This window comes from Aphelocoma coerulescens, chromosome 4, assembly GCF_041296385.1.
Source record: "Aphelocoma coerulescens isolate FSJ_1873_10779 chromosome 4, UR_Acoe_1.0, whole genome shotgun sequence".
NCBI lineage: Eukaryota > Metazoa > Chordata > Aves > Passeriformes > Corvidae > Aphelocoma > Aphelocoma coerulescens.
This window is the reverse complement of record NC_091017.1, coordinates 46735293-46757521: the sequence shown is the minus strand read 5'-3', so window position 1 is coordinate 46757521 and position 22229 is coordinate 46735293. Positions and strand designations below refer to the sequence as shown.

General features: G+C 36.9%; 1 protein-coding gene across 2 annotated transcripts in view; it reads left to right on the top strand.

Annotated features, from left to right (window-relative positions):
- The window catches only part of CFAP97 (cilia and flagella associated protein 97), a 33416-nt gene that overhangs the window by 8062 nt on the left and 3125 nt on the right, over nt 1–22229 (top strand). For both annotated transcript variants that reach the window (XM_069013865.1, XM_069013864.1), the window contains exons 2-4: nt 3588–4466; nt 4555–4626; nt 13346–13608. In XM_069013865.1, the coding sequence (XP_068869966.1) occupies nt 3608–4466; nt 4555–4626; nt 13346–13608 (1194 nt within the window). In that variant the 5' untranslated portion in view covers nt 3588–3607. The remainder of the gene's footprint in view (nt 1–3587; nt 4467–4554; nt 4627–13345; nt 13609–22229) is intronic.

The window sequence follows — 22229 nt, the reverse complement described above, 5'->3', positions numbered from 1 at the left end:
TTACAGTAAAAAAAGATCTGGCAAATAATTAATGGCCAGCCTGCTCTTTGGAGTTGATCATGTTTGTGTTAGAGAGTATCATGGCAGAAAGCCACAAAAAGCATGTGGTTTTTTGGTAAATAAATACAGTGGTCACTAGAATTAGCAGTTAATGCTAAGTATTTGACTGTAATGACAATTTTTTGGGGGATTTCAAAATATCATTTGTTGATTCTGTATTTTAAAAACTGGCAACATAGCAGAACTCCGTATTTCTCCTAGAAGTAAAATTACACTCTGTGTTGCATATAAATGGGTGTGAAACTGTACACAGAGCCAATTTATTGATTTAGGAATGGTTTGTCAGCAAAATTGCTTCTTCTGTATTGCATCATCTTGGCAAATTCCAACTCTGTTGCAGACACTCTAGATGCAGAAGTGGAATAGGATCCAAGAATACCATCTCTTTTTTTATTTCCTCTTGTTTGTTTTTAATGGAAATGACAGAATTAATTAATCTTTAGTTTGTGAATGATTGAGTGTCAGTGAGAGACATGGCATGTCTGTTTCCCATTAAGATGAAAGCTAAAGTTGTTAGGGACTTGTAGTAGAGGAACAGAATATGTATTTGGCAATGGAATGACTGCTGCTCCTTGGGCGGGATCAGACTGCTAAATGATCTCTCCTGTACTGGTGGCTGCTGTCTGTGAAGCAGTTATGCCTCAGTCTTCATAGAAAACAGCCCACTGGCAGATGAACTATTCCTGAATCATGTAGAGCGGGAAGATGCTTTTTGGCTGGCATTAATGGTGGAAAGGAATGTACAAGCTTCTTGCTGTCTTTTATCACCTTTTGCCACCTCTACACTGCCCTTTTGTTTTGAGTTAAATCCCATCATCACTTCAGAGACTGTTCAGAAAAGTCATCTGAGAAGTCATGGTGTAATTGCACATTATAGCCGATGAGATACTGTTAGTTCAGTCTCCTTTGCAGGCATAGCATTACATAAACTATAAATACATGGGTTTGATTACACTCAACAAAACTTTATATTTTAAGCTCTACTAAAGTTTTCAGCTATATTAAGCTGTACTAGTTTCTGTGTGTCCGCCTGCAAACCTTTTTGCCCTAGCCCCTTATGCTCTTATGTATACAACAGTGCTAACAGTATTTCAGATTTGTGTTTGAGACAAGTGAAATACACCACGTGCCTACTTTTACCAATCAGTCCTAATATTTTTCAGCTACGAGCTGGAGAGATGCTAGTTCCTTAAGTAATAAAAGTCTCTCATCATGGAGAAGAAAGGGTTTTAATTTTTACACTGTACTTCCTATATTAATTTTATTCATAGAAATGCCTTTGTTCAAGTTGTATTTGCTAAATAAATAATTAATGATCTGTAGTTTGTAGGTTTTGTTCCCTTCTGGTTTAGACTACATGAGGTAGAAAATTAAATGTAAATAATGTGTTACTCTTCTGATTGTTTTTTATTTTTCTATTGTGCATGTTTTTATTTATTAAAATGTATTATCCTTTTAGGAAGCTGCTCTAGAAAAACTTTCAGGAATTCACATGATAGTTGCGCACTGCAGGCTGTGCAAGCTGCCTGAAGCCAGGTATCACAAGAAGTGACATGAAGGGTGAAATCAACAGCCCAGCTGAAGTGCATCTGCACCAATGCATGTAGTATGGGTAAAAACCAGGAGGAGCCAGAAGCCATGGTGCTGCAGGAAACCCATGATGTAGCCACCATCACGGAAATGTGGTGGGATGATAGTCACGGCTGGAGTCCTGCAATGCATGGTTATAAGCTCCTCAGGAGGGATATGCAAGGAGGGAGAGGTGGTGGGGTGGCCCATTAGGGAGTGTTTCAACTGTGTAGAGCTCAAGGATAGCAATGGTAAGGCTGAGTGCCTGTGAGTGAGAACCAGGGACATGGCCAACGAGGCAGTCGTCCTGAGGGGTGTCTGCTACAGGCCACCCTGCCATGATGAAGAGACACATGAAGTTGAAGATCTGTAAGAAGCAGGGTGGTTTCACAATGGCTAGCACCTGTTCTTGTGGGAGACTCTAACTTGCTGGATGTCTGCATTCCCAAAAGTGTTTTACTCCTTTGTTTTGTTGCTCTTTGAAGAGCTAGGTGCTTTAGAGAGTTATCGTTGTGATCCTGAAAATTGATCTCTGTTTCTGCTGCTTAATAGTGTTTTCAGCTTTATACAACATCTAACCATACGAAGTCTCTTTTCAGTTCTTTGGCTTCGTGATTCTTAAAACCATAGGAGGTTCCAGACTTTCTGGTTTTATGTTGTGATTTAAGAAGCATATTTTCAATTACTCTAAACCAGTATTATTTGAGAAGTGGCAAAATATCTGAGTGACCTTTAAAAATTTTGTATTTTGAAATAAGTTTTAGCTAGAACCTTTCCTGGAAATCCCTTTTTTCCACCTTTGTTTGACATGGCAACAAACTGTATGTGGTTTAAGAGAGACCATCCATCTTGTAAAATATTCTGGTTTTCCAGCCTTGTATAGTTGCTTCCAATGTCTTCATGTTTGGTTTCCTTGGGTCTAAAGAATGTTACGTATTTATTGATTGTATCTTTCTAAATTTGTGTAAAATCTGTTGTAAAGAGTAGGAGAAAAGTGCCTCTGGCTAGATGGGACTGGTAGTCTTTGATACTGGCTAATTTTGTTTGGTTGTGGGGTGTTTGGATTTTTTATTTTAACTCTGTATATATACTACAAATGAGTCCTGCCACATGCATAAGATCGAACACCACAGAATTCTGTAAGAAGTATGACACAATAGGACCAGATTTGTAGAACATAATGGTTTGCACTGAGGTCCTGATATCCACAATATTATTTATTTGGGCTAGCCATGATCTGGTCCCATGGACTGAATGGTGACTGCTGGTTTAAATGCACTGGTTTCATGCTTGGATCACACTTTTTAAAGTCTAGATTCATCTGAAAGAATTAAGTTCCCTTATTGTACTGTGGTGTGTGAGCTACAGAGGACTGTCAAGAAAAGCAGGCTCCTTATCCAAACTAAAACATGAACACTGACACACCCGACATCTGTCACAATTTAACCTATAGAGCCATGGATCTTTCGATGTAAATTGAAATTTCTTCTATTTTTAAGTGCTGAAAGTCTGCAGTGTGTTTGGCTGTGTCAGCCAAGATGGTGACCACTGTATACAAACAAGGTTTACAATACAGAATTCCAACTAATGATAGCTCATAAGTGACTCTAGCTTAAAGGGACAAAATAAGACACTTTAATTGCTTGTTTGTAATAGATGAGATTTTTTAGCCACTAACAGTGTTTGACAAATTTGCTTAGAAGTAGTAGTTTTGAAATTGTGATGGGTTGGCTTACAGTAAAGCTTTCCAGTCTTAACATATAAGCTGTGTGCAATAAGGTGGCACTACATTTTTTTACCGAGCTCACTATGGAATTGTTTCTATCAACTTCATGTAATTAATTGCAGAATTATAAATTACTAGAGCTAAAAGATTGAAGAGCAGAACTATTACACTAAAAGTATACTTGGACATGTTTTTAACACAAATCTTTGGAAATGTTTTCTAATGCTTGTAGGTGGCACTTCATATTTCATTATGGACCATTTTGAAGACATATCAGATGGTGAAGTGGATCATGCCTTCTTTGACAGTGACTTTGAGGAAGAGAAAAAGAAAGCTGAAGAAAATGGTGAATATATAGAGAAAGAAAGTACAAAGGCAGCCCTTACAGACACTGATTTGGTTTCTCATTCAAAGGATGAAGAGTGTTGTGAGGAAGAAAGTGAAGAAAAGCACACAGATTTGCAAAAGGATCAGTCCCTAGAAAACAGCAAAGATTCTGTTGAAAATACTTCATCTTTGACAGTTTCTTCAGTTGCAGAGAATGCAAGTACCTCTGGAGCAACCCCTGTGGCAAATAGAGGAACACAGGAGAATGTTCCTGCTGGAATTCCTAAAATAGTTAAAGAAGGTGAAGAAGATTACTATACAGATGAAGAAGATAGTAGTGATGACGGCAAAAAACAGAAGGTTAGACCAAAGTCAGCTAAGCAACCAAACAACATAAAAAAGGCAAGCAAAAAATATACTATCAGCTCCTCCTCTTCTTCTTCCTCCTCTTCCTCATCCTCCTCCTCATCCTCAAGCTCAGATACAGATTGTTCTGATACAGATTCTGATAGCTGTTTATCAGATTCACCTCATCTATCCCCAAAGAGGAATGCCTGTAGAAATGCTCTTCTGTCTCCAAAACAAAAATTCAAGTCAGCAATGAAATTAGTGGAAGGAAAACCAAAGCTTGGTGATGACCTGGAGGAGTCTGAAGACACAGTGACTGACGTAACGCCTCTATCAACTCCAGACATCAGTCCTATCCAGTCTTTTGAATTTGTAGCATCAAATGATAAGAAACTAAAAGTAAAGAGGCAGGAAAATGTGAACCAAGAATTATATGGTAATTTTCAGAATTTAAGTATAACACAAAATGTGCAAAACCTATGGGGCTGGGAAATTCAATCTTATATCTGTATTTTTTTCATTAGATTCTGAGTTTGATCGCAGATATAGTCGAAAAGTCTTGCATGATGCCATGGACCTGAATCAGCTTCTGAAAGGTGATTTTTAAATTTTCTTTTTACAAAATACAACATCTGCATGTTGTTGAGAACAACTGTGTTCAAGTGTAGAGAATGAATACATGGATGGAGTGAATCTAAAAAGATTTGATATATTAACGAATTTAATAATAAAGCTGCACAGGCATTTTAAGGTTTACTGGACTATGGCGCAGTTTAATATCTAAATTAAAGCATCAGCCTTTCTGTAGAAGGGCTGGATTATCAAAACTGAAAGACAGTCCAAAATTCTGTTGCATGATAAATGGTATTCGTATACTTAAACTTCTAGTACCTTTTCGATAATTAAACAGAAGTATTTGAAATCCTTTTCTGAACTAGGTGTCTGCTTTCTAAAATACCATAGGTTGAGTAATGGTATTTTAAATAGAAAAATAGCAGATAATCTTTACTAAAACTTGAGTGGTTGCTTCTGGGTAATGGACTTAAAAAAATCTAATAATGAAGCCTAAGAAAATTTGGAGTCTCTTTCCCTGCATTCATTGCAAACCTTCATTATATGGGGTGAGAATGCCCTGGATGATCTCATGCGTATTTTAAGGTCTACATGGTGCTTTTGCATTTGTTTTCATGGCCCAGCGTTTTTGGTACTAAAATCTGTGGAAGAAAAAAGGCTTGACTGAAGAAATCTGATGATCTCAGGTGAGGAAACCCTCTTGCAGTTTAAGTCTGGTACATTCCAAGCCAGGTTTGCTGTGTTGAAGTAAGCCTGGTATGACTAAAACTGCATGTATTGTGTTTCTTCACTTTGCACCTTGCCAGACTGAGTTTCTAGTGAATAAGGATTTAAAATGTATTGTATACATGGTTTAACTTGCCTATAACTAAAAAATGAGGATTTTATTTGTATGGAAATTCTTTGAGGTTAAGAAAAACAACACTAGCCATCAAGAAAGGTAGCGCTGGCTCTCATCTCTGACAGTCCTTGTGCTTCAGCCATTCTTTCATACTAGAAACAATTCCAACCAGTTGTCAAAACATGATGTCAGAAGAGTTGTTGCTAGGCAATTGAAATTATGATGTCCTATGTCTTTATTTGGTCCCTGTTAGCAAGAAGCTATTTAGTAGCCAGTGATTACCAATGGATTCATCTCATCCCTAAAACAAATGGGTATTATAGCTCAGAGCAGGTATTCTCAGAGATGAATCTCTACTGGGGAGAGGAACTTTTTTCTCAAAACTGAAAACCAATTTTAAATAACAATAATAAAGATAGAGTAATGAGAAGTAGAATTCATATAGTCTAGCAGCTAATGTTCCTGATTAATGTGTACATTACTCCCAAGTGCCTCTCTAAATCGGCAAGCACAACTCAGCTTAATTAGTTTGGGCATTTTGAAGTTTAAATGGGGCAGAATTATTAATGGTGGAAAGTAACTAGTCTGGGAAAATAGGAGCTAATCTTATTCTGAGTTATGGCTTACAAATTTTTTTTGTACACATCAGGGAGAAAAAAATTGCAAATAATTTTCCCACACCCCCCAGTCTCCATTAAGTGTTCATCAGAACTGCATAGGCATAAACATTGCTTCAAGTGAGAGCACTGCCAGCCCAGAATGCATGAAAAAAATATTTAAATAATCATTATTTGGTTTTAAAGTATAATATTCTCCCAGTACTTTATACTGATGAAGCATTTTATTTAAGTTTTTTTTCAAATACACTTGTAATATAGCTGGACCTAAGCATTTACAGCAGTTATACAAGTTTAACTTCCCAAGGTCCCCAGACACTTGCAGAATTTCCATGTGATCTGTTACTGTGTTGTTTCTACGGGGCACACAGTAATTAATTTTGTATGATTGTTCACATTACCAGTGCATACATTGGGAAGACTGGAATCTCTTGTATTAAAAAAAAATTGCAAAAACAAACAAACAAAAAATTTGGACTAGCACAAGAGTCTGGTTGTTAGGCAGCAAGGTGGTTTGTGTATCTTAAAGCAGAATTAATTTGCAGCATTTAGAAACTGTTGCAGTTAAATTTAAAAGTAACTGAAAAAGTTTTCCTTTATATGTCCTTCACCTATTTGTGTTCATATTGAAAATTATTCATTTGTAAGCATTTAAAAAACTGTATGTGGACAAAAATTTATCATGCCTTTACAACTCCTAAAGCTATGCTTGTTCTTGATAAAAGCCAAATTTTCCATTATGCATTTCTTAGTAAGCCAAAATCTTGAAAATAGCATAATTCTAGTTGGAAATCTCATAGTCTCCCTGCTGTATATAGCACTTTGATTTTTTTTTTTAGATAGGTATTGCTGATAGCAGGTATGATTATAAATTTTCAGGTAGAGATACAATTTTTCAGTTGTTTCATGATGTTATATAGATCTTTATATGTAATTATTTTGTGATTCGATGATGTTTGCACTTTGCTATAAACCTTAAAGATAGTTCAGAAAATTAATAACTGAAAGCAATATTCTAAACCCATAATAATAAAAAATGTCAGTTATTTCCTCTGCTGTACTCTTGAGTAATCTGAACACAAAAAGAGAATTAAGTATGGCAATGCAAAGAAATAGATTGTAAAAGATTGTTTTTGAAGGTAATTTCATAAATCACCATGTTAGAAAACTGGGAATAAAATAAATTGGAAAATCTTCTGATGCTATTTTTCCTTGATCCTATGTCATGATTGTTATGCAGATAGAGAGATGAGTTAAGTATATGAGTGTGACTAAGCACTCATCCATCTCAACCCATTATGCTACAGACTTGCTCTCTGTCTTTAGACAAATCTCTTGGTTTCTAGTAGTTCAGAACAGAGTTTTCTGCTAAAATTTCTCTATATCTCTTTATCCAATTGGTTGGTATCAATACAATGGGGTAGCACAAGGTGTATACAGTGCTAAATAAAGAATTTAGTACTTGGTGTTTTCTTCTCTGTAAAATGGGGTTGATACCTGCTTATTTTACAGAAGTGTCTGTGAGAATTAGTCTGTAAATCCATGGTGTTAGCTATTATTAACTTGAGGAGGTGGTGTGATGGGGTAAGTAGGGCAATTGGCCACAGACTGAAGACCAATTCTATCCTTGAAGCTCTCACTGACCTCTGTGCTGATAAGGCTCTTCTATGCCTTAGATTTTTAAAATAGTCAGAGCTCCCTCTGTGAAAAGCGCTGTAATATAAATATCATTATTATGAAAGTAAAAGCTCTGTGTTTCTGAATAAAATCTATTGTAGAAAATTAAATAGCAGCTTCAACTGAACATGTAGCAATCACTTCAACTTTTTTTTTTCTCATATAATTTGTCACTCAGGAAATAGAACAAGTTTTTGATAACTGAAACTTTGTTCTCTTTAGGGATATGTTATCTGTGTGCTCATTCGTGCTGAACTAGTGTATTTGTAGAAAAGCTGCTAAGCAGTATATAAATTTAAAGTAGACTTTACAGTATATACATACCCAAACTGTACAGTTGAACTAAGCATATATAGCTTTCCTGCAGAATTCCATTTAGTGTGTATGTTCAGAGTTTGAACTAATTTTCGATGTGTATGTATATTCGCATGCTTGGTTTTCACAGGTCTAGAAACCTATGTTGAGGTAGAAAAGCAATTACTATCTTACTCTTATATTTAGAGTTTGAAAACATATTGAAAATCTGTGAGATTATGGAGAATCCAGACTTTCCCAACATCTATGAGCAAATGTGTAGTTATGGGGAAAAGAAGTCCAGCGCCTGTAAGATATCTGTTGTCTTTCTAATGATATCAAGAGATAACTAGCAGCCCTATTTAAGCATGTTTAAATCGGGAAAATTTTTACCTGAAAAGGACATTCTCTTTCTCTTAAACCCACCAAATCATGCATTCTCCAAAATCACTTTTAAAGAGCTCTGCAGCCTGCAATAATGGATGTTCTAGGAAGTATTTATTTAGAGATACCACAGGGAAATAGTTTCACTCTTAAACTACTATATATTGATGAAGAACTGTGGTTTATTTAATCCTTTTGTATTTTTCAAATGTGATATGCATGTGGTAGTGTAGCAGTATAAAATAAAGTATCAGTCAAGTGTAAGCAACTTATATTGGGATTGCAGAAGATACATTGAAACATGCATGATTTTAATTTTAGCCTTAATGCCATTAGGACAGCTGTATTGCCCTCTCCTAGTGCATTTGACTTGCTAATTATAAATTATATTTTATATAAGGTTTGGCCTTTCTCATTCTGCAAGGTTACTTCAATGCTTAGAAATTAAAAGCAATAAATAGCTTGTTTATGGCTTAAAAAAAAAGTCAGGTATCTCTCCATGGAAACCAGCTTTCATAGAAATCCTGTGAATACCAGGGAATTTTCTTTTCCTACTTACCAGTAAATGACAACTAGACTGTGCACTGTGCAAGTCGTTATGCAAATGCTGCTCCTTATTTATCATCTCCCCCAAATTATATTTATGGTCTGACTGACAATGGAAGTAACTAGGGGTTTAGTTAAATTACTTATTACCCACTGATAGAGTATGAAAATGATAGATAAATCATATTTCATTGTTCTAAGACAAACTTTTAGAACCTTAAACCGTAACCTTAAACTGTAGTGTTATCTCATGTTGTCATGGCCGCTGCAAAAATAGTCACGCACACCACTCAGACGCTTAGGCTTTGTGATTAAAGGGTAGTGTGGGGGGTGCATTGTTGAATAAATCACTGAAATAGGTATGAAAATCAAACACCTGAGTTACATAACATGAACTGTACTACCAGTATTTAATAGCATTTGGAATCTTACTTTGGTTTTGCTTATTGATGGTGAATTTTCCCTGGTTTTGTGGGCATGTGCTGACCTCACTTGGACACGTGCTGTCTTTGCCATGAAAGCATGTTGCCAGTGAGTGGTGGCATCCATTCAGTGCATATTGGACATACATTCCTGCTGTGGATTACCTGTGGATTTTCTGTCATAGCAAGTATGTGGAGAATAGGAATATGGTGCTGTATAAATGGTGCTTTGCAGAGGCAGGTTGGACAGATTTTCAGCCAGATAACTGGAAGCAGTGGTAACTGTTACTGCTGATTTAAAGTTAGGGGTCAGAAGTGTCTTTCTGAATCAAGGAAAGAATGTCACCTCTCCTTCAGGAAGACCTACAGAAGTTTTTCCCCACTGCTTTCTAGATTGCTTCTGTGTTTTATTTGAGCATCACTTAAGGAGTGGTGATTTCTTCTGCTTGTTTTGTTGGGAACAATCATGCTGTAGTATCAGTGATGCTCTTTCAGTAAAATGATGCAGTATGCATTCTGTTGTCTCTTTTTCCTACAAAACTTTAGACTCTTGTTACACAGTTCCTATGGAAATCAGTGTTGCATTTATGTGTTTTAAAAAAGATTATCTATGGATAGGGTCCATTAAGTTATGGTTTGCTTTGTTGTGGTGTTTGCAGTTTAAATTCTTCCTTAACATAGATCTTAACTAAGTAAAACACAACTCCAGTAATTTGCAGCTTGAAGAACAACAAACCACGTACTTTTACTGTGTTACCTGATCCAATGCTTTGGTGTATTGCAGCAGAATTGCAGCAAAGAGCTAGTTGTGAAATTTCAAATGTGGTTCTTGGGTCATATAGAAGGCTAATAATAAAAAGATCATTTGAGGAACTAGAGAGTTTTGGATCGATATTTTCATTCCATCCCCTTGTAAAAACACTTGTGTTGTGTTGTATTAGAGCTGAACTTCTGGTGCAATATTAATGAGTCTTCTGTAATTCAGCCATCTGTCAATAGATTACTTACTGGGTTTTGGCAGTTCTCCGCTAAGGCTTCACTGAGTAACTTCACAACAGAACCTTTGTGGTGTTCTTAATTCTTTCACTGTATTAATATATTTCTCTTGAGTTGTTATAAATTCAATATTATGACTGTTAGCAAGCTCTCAACCTCAAAAGTTGCCAGAAAAATATTGGGACTAGTAAAGTCAGTTTTGGCATTAAGAATAAATAAATAATGATGAGGTTAAGAATGAACAACATACTGAAGAAAGTGGGCTGGAGTCTCCTTTTGCCTGACACAAGAGAGAAAGACTATCTTTGTGGTGAGCTGATAAAAGGTGTGGATGAGGCACTGTAGAAGTGATACATATTCAAAGGAAAAAGACTTACAAGAGGCTAAGGAAAAGAAGAAGAAAGAAGAGATGAATGAAAAAAGTCTGTGTGTTGAGCGGGGATGTGACTGAAGAAGCTGGAAGATGAGAATAAAGTTAGTAAAATTTTGCCCTTGCATGTATAAGTAGTAGTATCCAGTAGAGCAGTGCATGGATATGTACACAGATATGGATTTACCCTAATTGCCTGAGAGCTTCTGGTAAAATAGGGGGTGTTTAATGCTGCTGAAGTTACATACCACTACCCCCAGGAGACCTGAGTGACAAAGGAACGCAGTACTTGTTGGGTCCTGTGTGTAGCAATCGCTTCAGGGTTCCTTGAATCCTTGTTTCTAGTAGCATTTACTGACCAGCTTTGGGGTGAAAGGGAAAGGCCTTTGTTCCACGTCATTGCTCTGGTTTTATTTTTTCATCACACCTAAAAGCAGTTCAGCAGAAAAGTGAGCAAGTCAGAAAATAGGTAGCAAGTAATTACCTTGAAGCATTTTTAATATCTTTACTGGCTATAGTTCATAGTTACGTCAAAAGTGTATACAGTGTCTTCCAAAGTATAGCCTGCTATCTTATAGTGAATTAAAAGTCATTGACCAGTGAAAGCATGAAACCTGTATTTCTGATTGAAAAAGTCTTTATCCAGAATGCTATTGCTTTAAATTGATTTTGACTGGTTGACACCTTCCACAGAAGCAAAAGAATTGTTGGGAATTTGCACTGACAGTCATTCAGAAATTTAAATGTCTCTTGTAATACACTTCATCACCAATAGCATTGATGCCACAAGGCTAGGTCAAGACTTCAGTTCAATGACTGTTCTTTGTCACAATCTGATTTCCACTTTTGCATATGATGGGCAGTCCACTTTAACCCGTGAGACGCTATGGATATAAGGCAAAAGGTAAAGTTATCTTTCATAGCTCCATAATAATGCAACTATCAATTATGTAACATGATACCATCTTCAGATAGTTGTTCAATTTACTTTCTTCTAGCTGTGTTCTGCAGTGCTGCTTTTGCTTGTTCCCATAAAGACATTTTGAAATATTTTCTACTGAGATGTATGCTGCAGCTTGTTGTCATGTGAATTCTGTGTCTTTAGTTACTTTCTTTGCATTTCTTTTTGTCCCTTGTAGGCTTATCCAGATGAGTCTCATTCCAGGTTTGTCTCCTCCAATGGTATTGATGACTATACTAGTTTTACCTTGAGAATAACTTACTAAACTGTAGAGGTGTTTTTCAGGACGTTTATATTGTATTAACCTGTTGTTTGGCACACTTGATCTGTGCTACTTTGCATTGTGTCTTGGTTTTAAGGTGATTTGCATCTTCGCTTGACAAACGAAAGCAGAATTTGCTAATGTGGGCGACCTCACAGAGCTACCTAGGGGTAGTTCTTGCCTATATTGGCTAGCATGCTGATAGTGCAAGTTTACTCATTTCCAGATGGATGTTGAAATTAATGAAGTGTTTGGATTTTGCATTTTGAATACTGTTCTTAAATTTTGCAAAGACAGTAGCAATATTTACTTGCATCAATTCCGAAATAAACTCAGTTGAGATACTGCAATAAAGATTTCATTTTGTTTTGAAGTAAGAAAATGCTCTTCGTTCTTTGAGGTTTTTTTTGCTGTTAGGCTGCCAGGCTGCCTCAGACATCTCTTGCAAACAGATTGCTAATGTGGAAGTGTTTGCTGAGGAAATATTACTGCATGTCTGGGTTGTTTGTTTTTTTTTTTTCTTTCTGCTTTGGATGCTTGTTTTGCTTTTGTGGGACTTCAGGGATAAGAGTGAGGGGTGTCTTCTGAAGGCACTGTGATTATTAGAGGAGTGTGGGGAATGGCATGAGTAAGGTTTTTTTGTCTGTGTCTCAGCTCCAAAAATGGGTTTAATCTAACCTGGTACTGCCATTCCTGTACCATAGATAATGCAATGGTTTGATGGGGTAACACCATGACAGCAAAACTTTTAAAGTAGTTGCCAGAAGACCTGCTGCGCAGCTTTAGAAAGTGGAGGCTTAGAAATGGATCAACAGCAAAGCTCCAGTGGAACTGTAATAAATATAGCTGGCTCTGGCTAAGAGTGAAGTTTCCAGTTATCTTGCAATTGTGCATGTCAAGTTGCTGTGTATTTTTAAGTATGCATTCTTTGTCTTGAAACCTTATATCACGATTTGATTGTTTGTTTACTGTTTTAAATTTCCATGCCCCAGTAATTTCTGTTATATGTGCTCACTTATTTCTCTCCATCCATTAAATTAAATTTTCATCATTCCCTTTGCGTTTTCTGCAGCAACATGATGTAGGATTGCTTTAGGAGTTAAGTATCAACAAAATCACTTCAGGAAGTGCACTTTGTGTCTCTGAGTCAGGCTTCCCCAGAGTCAGTTTTTTGTGTGAAACATTGTTTCTCTTCTGCCTCTCAGCTGAGACTGGTACTTTAGATTAATTTGCGAGCAAAGTTTAAATCTTTTTCTATGTGCAAACATCTAAATACTAGTAATGGTTTAATTCTTGGTTCTAATTTATGTTTAGTCCTGGGTTCCTGAAGCTGTTTTCCAATCTGCTTATTGCACTTCTTGCTGTTTTAAAGCTTTCTTACAGTTGGATAAAAAAGAACAAAAACTAACCATCGATCATCCATCCAAAGTAATAAGAAAAAATTACTCTTTCACAAATGAAGAAGTAAGACAGATTGATCGGGAAAACCAAAGATTGCTAAAAGAACTGTCCAAACAGTCTGCAAGGCCAAGGAGAAGTAGCACGATGAAGAAGACGTCTGTACCACAGCCTAGGTTGTACCACACTGCCCTCAACAGGCAAAAAGAGCAGCAAAGAATTGAAAGAGAAAACCTGGTAAGTTTTGAGTTTGGATGTGGATCAGCAAATTGAGAAGGACTCTCTCTTGTCAGATGAGCTGTTGCTAAATACTTGGAAAATTGATGAGGCAGCACATGAACCTTTACTGCAGTAAGTCTTCAATGAATTTCCATTACTATGGTGTTGGCATAATTGTTCATATTGGGTGAGTTTCTTGGTTTTTTGGGAGGGTGGCGGGAGTAATGATGCTTTTTTTTTCATATGGAAATAGGTTTTAGTTTATATGCATTTGCTTTACTTTGGTATTGTTTAATTTAAGAGGAACACCCCTTGTTGTTAACACACTCAAAACACTGGATAGCAATCTGACTGTTCATTCTGCTTCATGCATCGTGACTACTAGTCTCTCAAAAACAAGTTTGCATAAAATAAAACAATCAATATGATAGCATCAAACCCATTATATTTGAAATACACAGGATACAATGTTAATGTCAGTTTTGGGTTTTGCCTTATAACTATCTCTCGTTGAATATTTGTAGTGCTCTGATTGCCACAGTGTAATGGCAATTACAATAGTTTACTTTATTGGAAAACAAAAATTCAGACTCATTTGTAGGGATATTGGCAGAGTTCTCAAATAATAGAAGTAGCACTGGTTTGAATAAGATACTTTTAGTAATTGAATTGGAATACATACATGTAATGACATTTTCATATCTCCTATGTATTTATCAGTGTGTTTGAAAAAGAGATAAAATTATAGTTCAAATAATTGGAAAATGTATACTGGAAGTAATTTATTACTTTTTACCTCTGTGTAAGTATAAAGGTTGCAATTTCCTTTTCTATACACATAGAAAGAAGTACAGATTCAACATGGAGAAAGTCTGATTGCCCTGTTTGGAAAAGTCTGTTAGGTTTTCATTCTTGCAGCTTTCAGACATTTGGATTGTTAAAACTTTTCAGATTAGGAAACTTTCTCCCCGGCTCCACTAGACTGCAGTTCACATTATACTTTACAGTCTGAAAGAATTAAGCACAAAATTTTGTTATAGATGTGCTATACTTGTCATTGGCTGGGGAAGAAATATTTTTAGGCTTTGGTGTGTTTAGGTTGGTAAGAGGGTGTTGGTGGTGTTTATTTCAGATGTTGAAAACAGGTCTTGCTCTACCACATGAACCTTGTTAATAGGAATATATTCTTAGGCAAGGGGGAGGAGGTGCTGTGCCACAGTGACTTAGGATGTAACAGTAATATGCTATACTGCATAACAACTGAGGATTGCAGTAAATGAATGTATAGGATGTTTTAAAATACATTTCTGTTTACTCAAAGCCGCAACCCCGTTCTCTTATGATATATTGCAGTGTTTGTTCAAGACTGTCTTGCCTTTGCAACTTTTGGATCAAAAATGCATCAGACCTAAACCCATAGAGTCATTTCACATATTGCTGCTTTAGTACATGTTAGAGATTAATGGTGGTTGCATGTAGTCCAAGAGATAGTATTGTTCATTTACTTACTCGTTTATAGTTTAGTTGTCGTCAGCAATGTGGGTGGACATGTTTGGTATGAGAGTTTGTTAGGACATCGTGCTAATTTAGACTATAAAAGTGTTTGGTTTATTCTTTTTTCCAAACTCAGGATGATATATTTTTGATCAGTGATTCATCAGTGCAGCTCTTTCATTTTGTTTAACTTTGCTATCATTTTTTAGCAATTTTGTTTGCATTTTTATTCTGTTTGAAGTGTATGTATACCTAGGGCATCACAGTTTTAACTTTGATTTTTGTAGCACTACCTTTTGAGATTACAGGTGTGACATACTTTTCTCTGAGACTGTAAATGAAAGAGCAGCCCTACCCTGCTCACTGATGATGTTTTTTTGCTTAATATTGATAAAAGTATGTGCTTTATGAACCTGTTTTCTTCTGGTCAGCAGCTTTCCTCACCTTCATAAATTTAAAGAGGCAGAATTGGTGGAATTCCGTGGAACTTTTATCATCTTTCTTCTTTTACTTCTTGGAAGTCTTTTTTATACAAGGCCTGAGGGTACTGCATACAGAATATGGTGTTTGATACACCTCTGTGAAATGTTTGTTGGAGAAGGATGCAGAGTTTTGTAAACAATTCAAGAATAGAAATCTACAACTGTAGTCTCTGCAGGGAGTTAAAGGATTTTGATGCAGAGATTTTTCTTTTGCTGGTGTTGGCACAGCTTTTATAATTTCTTGTCCTGAGGTTAAGAACTTGTCTAGGGAAGATGTTCACCTGTTACACCAGAACATTCTTGGAGTAATGCCTGTACTTACTGTTATCAGAAACTTTGATTTCTCTTGCAGGCATTTAGCATCAGAGATGATGCAGGAAAGTAAGTAAAATTTTAGGAAATTAGAGAAGCATCTGAGTGGTTTGGTGCTCCCTAGCTTTGTGAAAGGGTGCAAGGAGGTACAGGAAATATATGTCATTCCCACAGATTCTGTTAGAAAGAGCAATGACAGAATAAAAAGATGCACTGCTCTGAAGAACAGTAGTTTTAAAGTACTGATTAGCAATTTATGGGAAAAGTACAATTAGCAGAACAGATGACTGCTAAAATTAATGCCAGAATTTTGTACTTGCTGCTTTTGACTGTGCTTTCATAAATGGAACCTACTTTTGGTTGCTTTTCAGAGCTAGCAAGATCAAAGTGTGTCTCTTGCCTATAGAGGATGCTATTGATTCAGAAAACATTCTACTCTTGTGTTGGAACATAATTTTAATCCCTCTTCTTCAGTGGAAAGGAGCTTAAGTGTGACTGATGTGTTACTTTGTTCCTATGTCTGCATATATGTGTCTATCTCTATTGATACAGTAATCATTTTTGGCAGTGTAAATAAGATACTGAATTCCATAGGCTGTATGCCATTGAAACTTTTAATGGTTTATTGTGTAATGTAAAAATCTGTACTGGCATATACAGGTAAGTGTTTGGGGTCCTTGAAATACAGATTTACAGCCATCACATCATTCTTCAGTCATTTCATCAGAACTTAGAAGTAATTCATATCTCTGTGTTATCTTCTGGTGGTTTTTTTCATAATTTTTACTAATTCTGACTATGATTTAGGAGTTGGATAACCTCAGTGAGCTAAGCTGCTGTGTTCAGTCAAATTTCTAGTGAACAGTGACTTTTTGAGTTCACACTGGAAGATCTCAGCAGCTCTGGTAGGGGCAGTTCTCAAACCTTAGCTCAGGAGGGATAAGGGTGTTCCTTTTTTGTGAATATTTGGTCTTTCCATGCATCCCTGCACATTCTTCCTACCTCATGCTGTTATGGCTCACTGCTCATAAGACTCCATGTTCTTCATTCCCTCACCTCTTATTCCCACAAAATGTACCCCAAGGCCAAATAGATCCAACTCTGATCCCAGTTCCAGTATAGTGACCCTTCCACACAAATTTAAAAAAAAAAAAAAAAAAAAAAATCACTGATTGTGTTTCTCTGCAAGGGCTTTCTCTTTTCACTTACTTGGTTTCCTGAGTCCTCTGTGCTGCAGATTCATTATTGCTTCCGGCCACCACTTGCTGCAGTCAGCGGCCTGTCCCAGCAAAAGGATTCTTCAGGGAGACTTTCCCTTCTCTTGCAGTTGGAGCTGGCTTTGTCCTGCTGGAAATCCTAAATCTCCTTTAGAAATGCATTTATTATACTGCCATAAATGAATGTGTATTCATTTGTCTCCATTTGATTTAATGGTGCAGATGTGCTGTCATAGTTGGGTGGGGAGTAAAGGCCAAGGGAGGGACAGTTGTTTTGGCCATCCCCCTACCTGGCTGACACCATGTACAAAGAATATTCTTTCAATCCTGTGCTGCACTGTTCCTGTCCTGCTAACTGTGTCATGCTGCAACAAGGGAAATAACTTCTAGGCATGGAAAGAAGTAGAAGGAGCGCCACTGGTTCATCAGGGTTGCACCTGAGCATATTGTCCTTTCCTCCCTAAAAGTATTCCATGCTGCTTTTTCTCTGCATTCCCTTTGTCCTGTCCCCAAGAACTAGCCCTAGAGTTAGAGAGCATGACCAGGCCTTGGATGCTGCACACTTACATGGTTATAGAAAGAATACCAAGTCTGTTCAGTCTCACTGATCTCAGTCTAGAGGAGTGTGCTGGTTTGGACAAATTTGGAAATATATCCTCTGAGAGAAGGCAGGTTATAACTGTCCCTCCCCCACCAGGTTTGGGAAAAAATAAATTTTCCTCGAAGGAAAGTGAAAGAGATAAAAACTATTTATTTAACAACACACAGGAAAAGGATAATAATGCTAAATAATAAAACCTCCCACTCTGCTGAGAGAAACCTGGGAAAATTTCAGAGTCCTTCTGCAGATCTCTCTCCCCATCCTTGGAGCTGGGACAGGGTGGTGGGCCCGCCTCCAGGGCCAAGGCCTCGGTGGAAAGTCCTCCCAAATGTATTCTGATGTTGAAACCATCCAGCAGAGAAGAAGGGAAAAACCGGAGTCCCAGGAAAACAAAGTTCAACTCTCCGGAGGAAAAGGAGCTGGAAAAACTGGCTTAAAGCTGGCTGGAAAAAAACAAGCCAAGTGCTTCCTCCTGCTCCTGCCACTGCTGTTAGAAGCAAGAGGGGTCTCTGTGTATATCTGTGTGTCCTTGAAACACTGCTTTGAAAGTTCTCTGGGCTTTTTTCCTCTCCCCCCTCTCAGGCTCAGTTTAAAGGCACAGAAAAGGCAAAAAAATTAATTTCTGGGCATAGAACAGCAATATGAGATACAACATCATAAAGCCACCTCAAGACAAGGAGAAAGCTGTAGAGAATGCAGTTGTGAAAGAGAAGGTAGTTTCCTTTGTGGTCTTAGGAACTCAGAAATACTCATGTTGCATTGATGACTCCTCAGAAACCCAAGCACACAGAGTTTTATACGGTACTTTCACTTTCTGAGTTCAAAGGTGGTGTATGCCAAGCCTAAAGACAAAATGTTGGTAGTTCCTGAGACTACAAAATGCAATGCCAAAAAAAGGTTTCCGTGGCCTTGTCAATGGGAAGCTGTCAGGATGTGGGATTGGCACACAGATGTGCATGGCTAAAATACACTACAGTACAGTACAAATACAGTGGGATTCTGTGATGATAGTATTTAGGCTATGGGCTCTTTGTGGTCAGATTTTTATGGTCTTCAGATTCCTGACCCAGACTTCAGATTACTGTAGCATTGCTGTGGTAATTATAATAAAGACTGACTACTTGGCATGTTCAAGGAAAGTTTTGAATGCTTTGCAAACTGCTTAATTTTGTGGTATATTTTTTTCTGTACTCTTAGCCTACTTTCCTTGTGGTGTTGCCAGCCACACATAAACTTGATAGCTGTTCAGTTAAGAAGACTTTTCTGTAAATTGAAGACCTTTAAGAGTTTTCTGAGGGTTAGAGTGTGTCAGGTTAGAGCTAGTTAATGCAACTGGAAATTAAAGAAAATCACAAATACTTGTATTGATAAGAACAGAAAGGTGTCCTTGAATGCAGTTATCTGTTTCCCCCTCCCCCCAGACTTTGCAAAGGGACAGTGACATTACTCTAGCATCAGTGACATTAGAGGAGGTGTAATATAAATAAATTTGAACAGCTGTCAAGGCACACTAGTCAGCTGGTTAGGATTCACAGGAGGTGAAACTGAAGCCTTCATGCTTTTAAAAAGCAAAGTAAACCAAGAAAAAGTAAAATTTTTAACCTTCTCTCTGAACTCAGTTTGAGTGCTACATTTTCAGTAGCTTTTTCCTTCCTTTTTCAACATAGCTGCAGAAGAGTCTGTACTAATTGTTTGGGTTTTTTTTCCTTTTTCTGACAGAGCACTTTAGATTTACCTTCATTGTTCTCCTGATGTATTCAAAATTGAATTAGCGGATTTTCTTTTGGCCCGTTGTATGGCAGCAGTTTTTTTGATTGTGTTTGGTTTCTTTGTTCTCAAGTTGGCATTTCTGACATTTCCTTCTGTCATTGACAATATGTATTTTAGTATCTTTATAGATAGTAATCTATGTCCAGATGCCTAGATTTATAAAGGATTATCCCATTCCTAGAAGGTAATAATGCAGGAACACCTTCTGTGATTTTTCTTTTCTTAATATTCTACTTTTACTGTAAATTCAGTATTAAAGTAAAAGAAGATGGGTAAAATATAAGCCAGGGAAGTATTTTGCCAGGATGAGAGGTCTTCAATGATGTGATACTATACATATATTTTGAGCTTGAATCGAGAGCTCTGAGGACCTACAATGCAACTTGGAGCAACTAATAACATTCCTGCCATTAGTGTCTGTTACTAATTTTTTTTATTCCTTAAAATTTGATTGGGAACATATATTTGGTTCTAAACACCTGAGTTATGTTCTGTGATCTGATTCTTTGATTGTTGAGGTCAGTGATGAAATTTCTATTTACTTCAGTGATGCAGGATTAAGGCTCCAGAGATTTGGTGCTTCAGAAGAACAAGGAAAGTGTCAGCTTTCTTCAGTCCATTTCTCAGAAGGAGAACATAAAGAATTAGTAGATTTCTACGTATGACTTAAAAACAGCATTTGCTCAAGATGTTTATACTATTGTACCAGGTAGTTCCTCAGTTAAGGACCTCAAGTATGTAGGGTTGGTAATAAAAACATAAGAATCAGATTAGTTCTGGGTTACAGATTTAGTAGGTCAGGACTGCCATTTCACTGTGTCAATGTGTTCATTTCTGTATGCAGCAGGCTGTTCTCCAAACAAAATTCTCTGAACAAAATTCACTTCTGAATATAGCATGGAAGTTTACATGCCCTTGGGACAATCCACAGCAGAGGGCAAGGGAACCACAGGAGCTTTTTTTCACATTCTCTAGAAAAGCTTTCCTTCAGACGCTGCTGCACTACAGAATCTGTATCTGCTTCTTCTGTAGCTTTTTTTTTTTTTTCTTAGTGGGGACTTGATACTTTTCAAAATACAGGCATAAAAGCAAAAGCAGACAATTCTATTTATACTAGAATGAAGTGGGCATATATGTATGTATGCATGTATGTATGCATGTATGTATGCATGTATGTATGTATGTATAAAAAGCCAGTATGTTCAGAATCAAGCTTGACATTACTGCAGTGTTAAAGTATGCAAATTTTGTGAGGCTGTTACAATTGAGTGCAGACTTGAAACATGCTTGTCTGTCATAGGAAAGTCACTTCTACAATTTACCTGATCTATTTGTGATGTAACAATGGAACAAAGCTTCCATTTTTAATACTGAAGGTAAAATAAGTGATTTCTGCAAGTCTAAACATATACAGTTGTATGAGGAGATGTGGATGAAGTTGTGAGAAAAATGTTGGAAATAACATTTAGAGATAAGTCTACCATTTCATGTTCTGTAACTGGCTTTAGTGAAGAGCTATTTCTAGCTGAAGTCCTTCCTTTGACTTTTGCTTACTTAGGTATTCCTGCTTGATGATGAACTGGCTGGCACTTGATGCAAGCGCTTGTGACATGTTATGTCTGAGCCAAAGTCACTTGTCCTTTCTCTCTTGTGCACTCTGTGCAGCTTTCAAGTGCTCATGCATAAACTGCTAAGAGCTTGGAGATTCCTGTTACAGTTAGACAATGGCAACTGACATCCTGTGAATACTGTACTATTTCCTAAGTCACTTCTTGTAAATGTTTTTATTCTTATTAAAAAAAACCCAAAACGACAGTACATGATTGGGTGCACAGTTTAATGGTGATACACCTTCTGACTTCCATGATACAAGTATACATCTAGACAATGCATCTTATTAAGAGAGTTATCTTTAGTACTTTGGAGACTTATTGTAAGCACAGTTTGCATTGTCTCTTGTTGATAGGATGCATGTCAGAACCCAGACCAGCAATGGTTGTGTCATTGCCTAATGTTTGTAAGCCATCAAATGAATTGAAATTAGTTAGTAGAGGAAATATATAGATCTATGCGAGGCAACCACTAAAGGTGAAATATATTAAAAATGTGAAGTTGTTAATTGGAAATGGCATGTAGCTGGTATTTCCCAATTTGTCCTCCTACCAGGTTCTTTTTTTAGATTGAAATGTCTTAAACCAGTAAATTCTGTTTCAAGTAGAAATAATTATGCAGATTAGGAAACTGTATCTTAAGAATACTGTGTAAGTAGTTATTCCAATATATGACTTGCCACATGATTTCCAGGGCTAATTTCAACAAGAGGAAATCATGTCTTTATCAATAATTTCAAAGAGAATCTCATAAAATTAGATTATGGATAAAATGAACTCTCATAGATGTTCATGCTTTCCTTTTGAAGTTAGTTTCACAGAACTGGGGTCAGTAATCCTCTCTGGGCTTCACATAGGGCAATATAAAATGGTCTGTTTGCAAAGCAAAGATTAAAAAAAAAACCCAGACGTCTCATTCTTCTGGAAATTCAGAAGGGAGGACTAACCAAAGGTAGGATTAGAATAGTGGAACCCAATTCTTCACTAGCTTTGGTGATAGTCACCAAATAGATGTATTGTTTCAAATCCCCATAAAGTACAGAGAACTGTGAGGTATTAAACATGTACTCAGTGTAGAACTGATAACGTGCAAGGGATAGTTACAATTTGTGTCAATAACATTGAGAAAAGAACTGAATATATGACCATATGC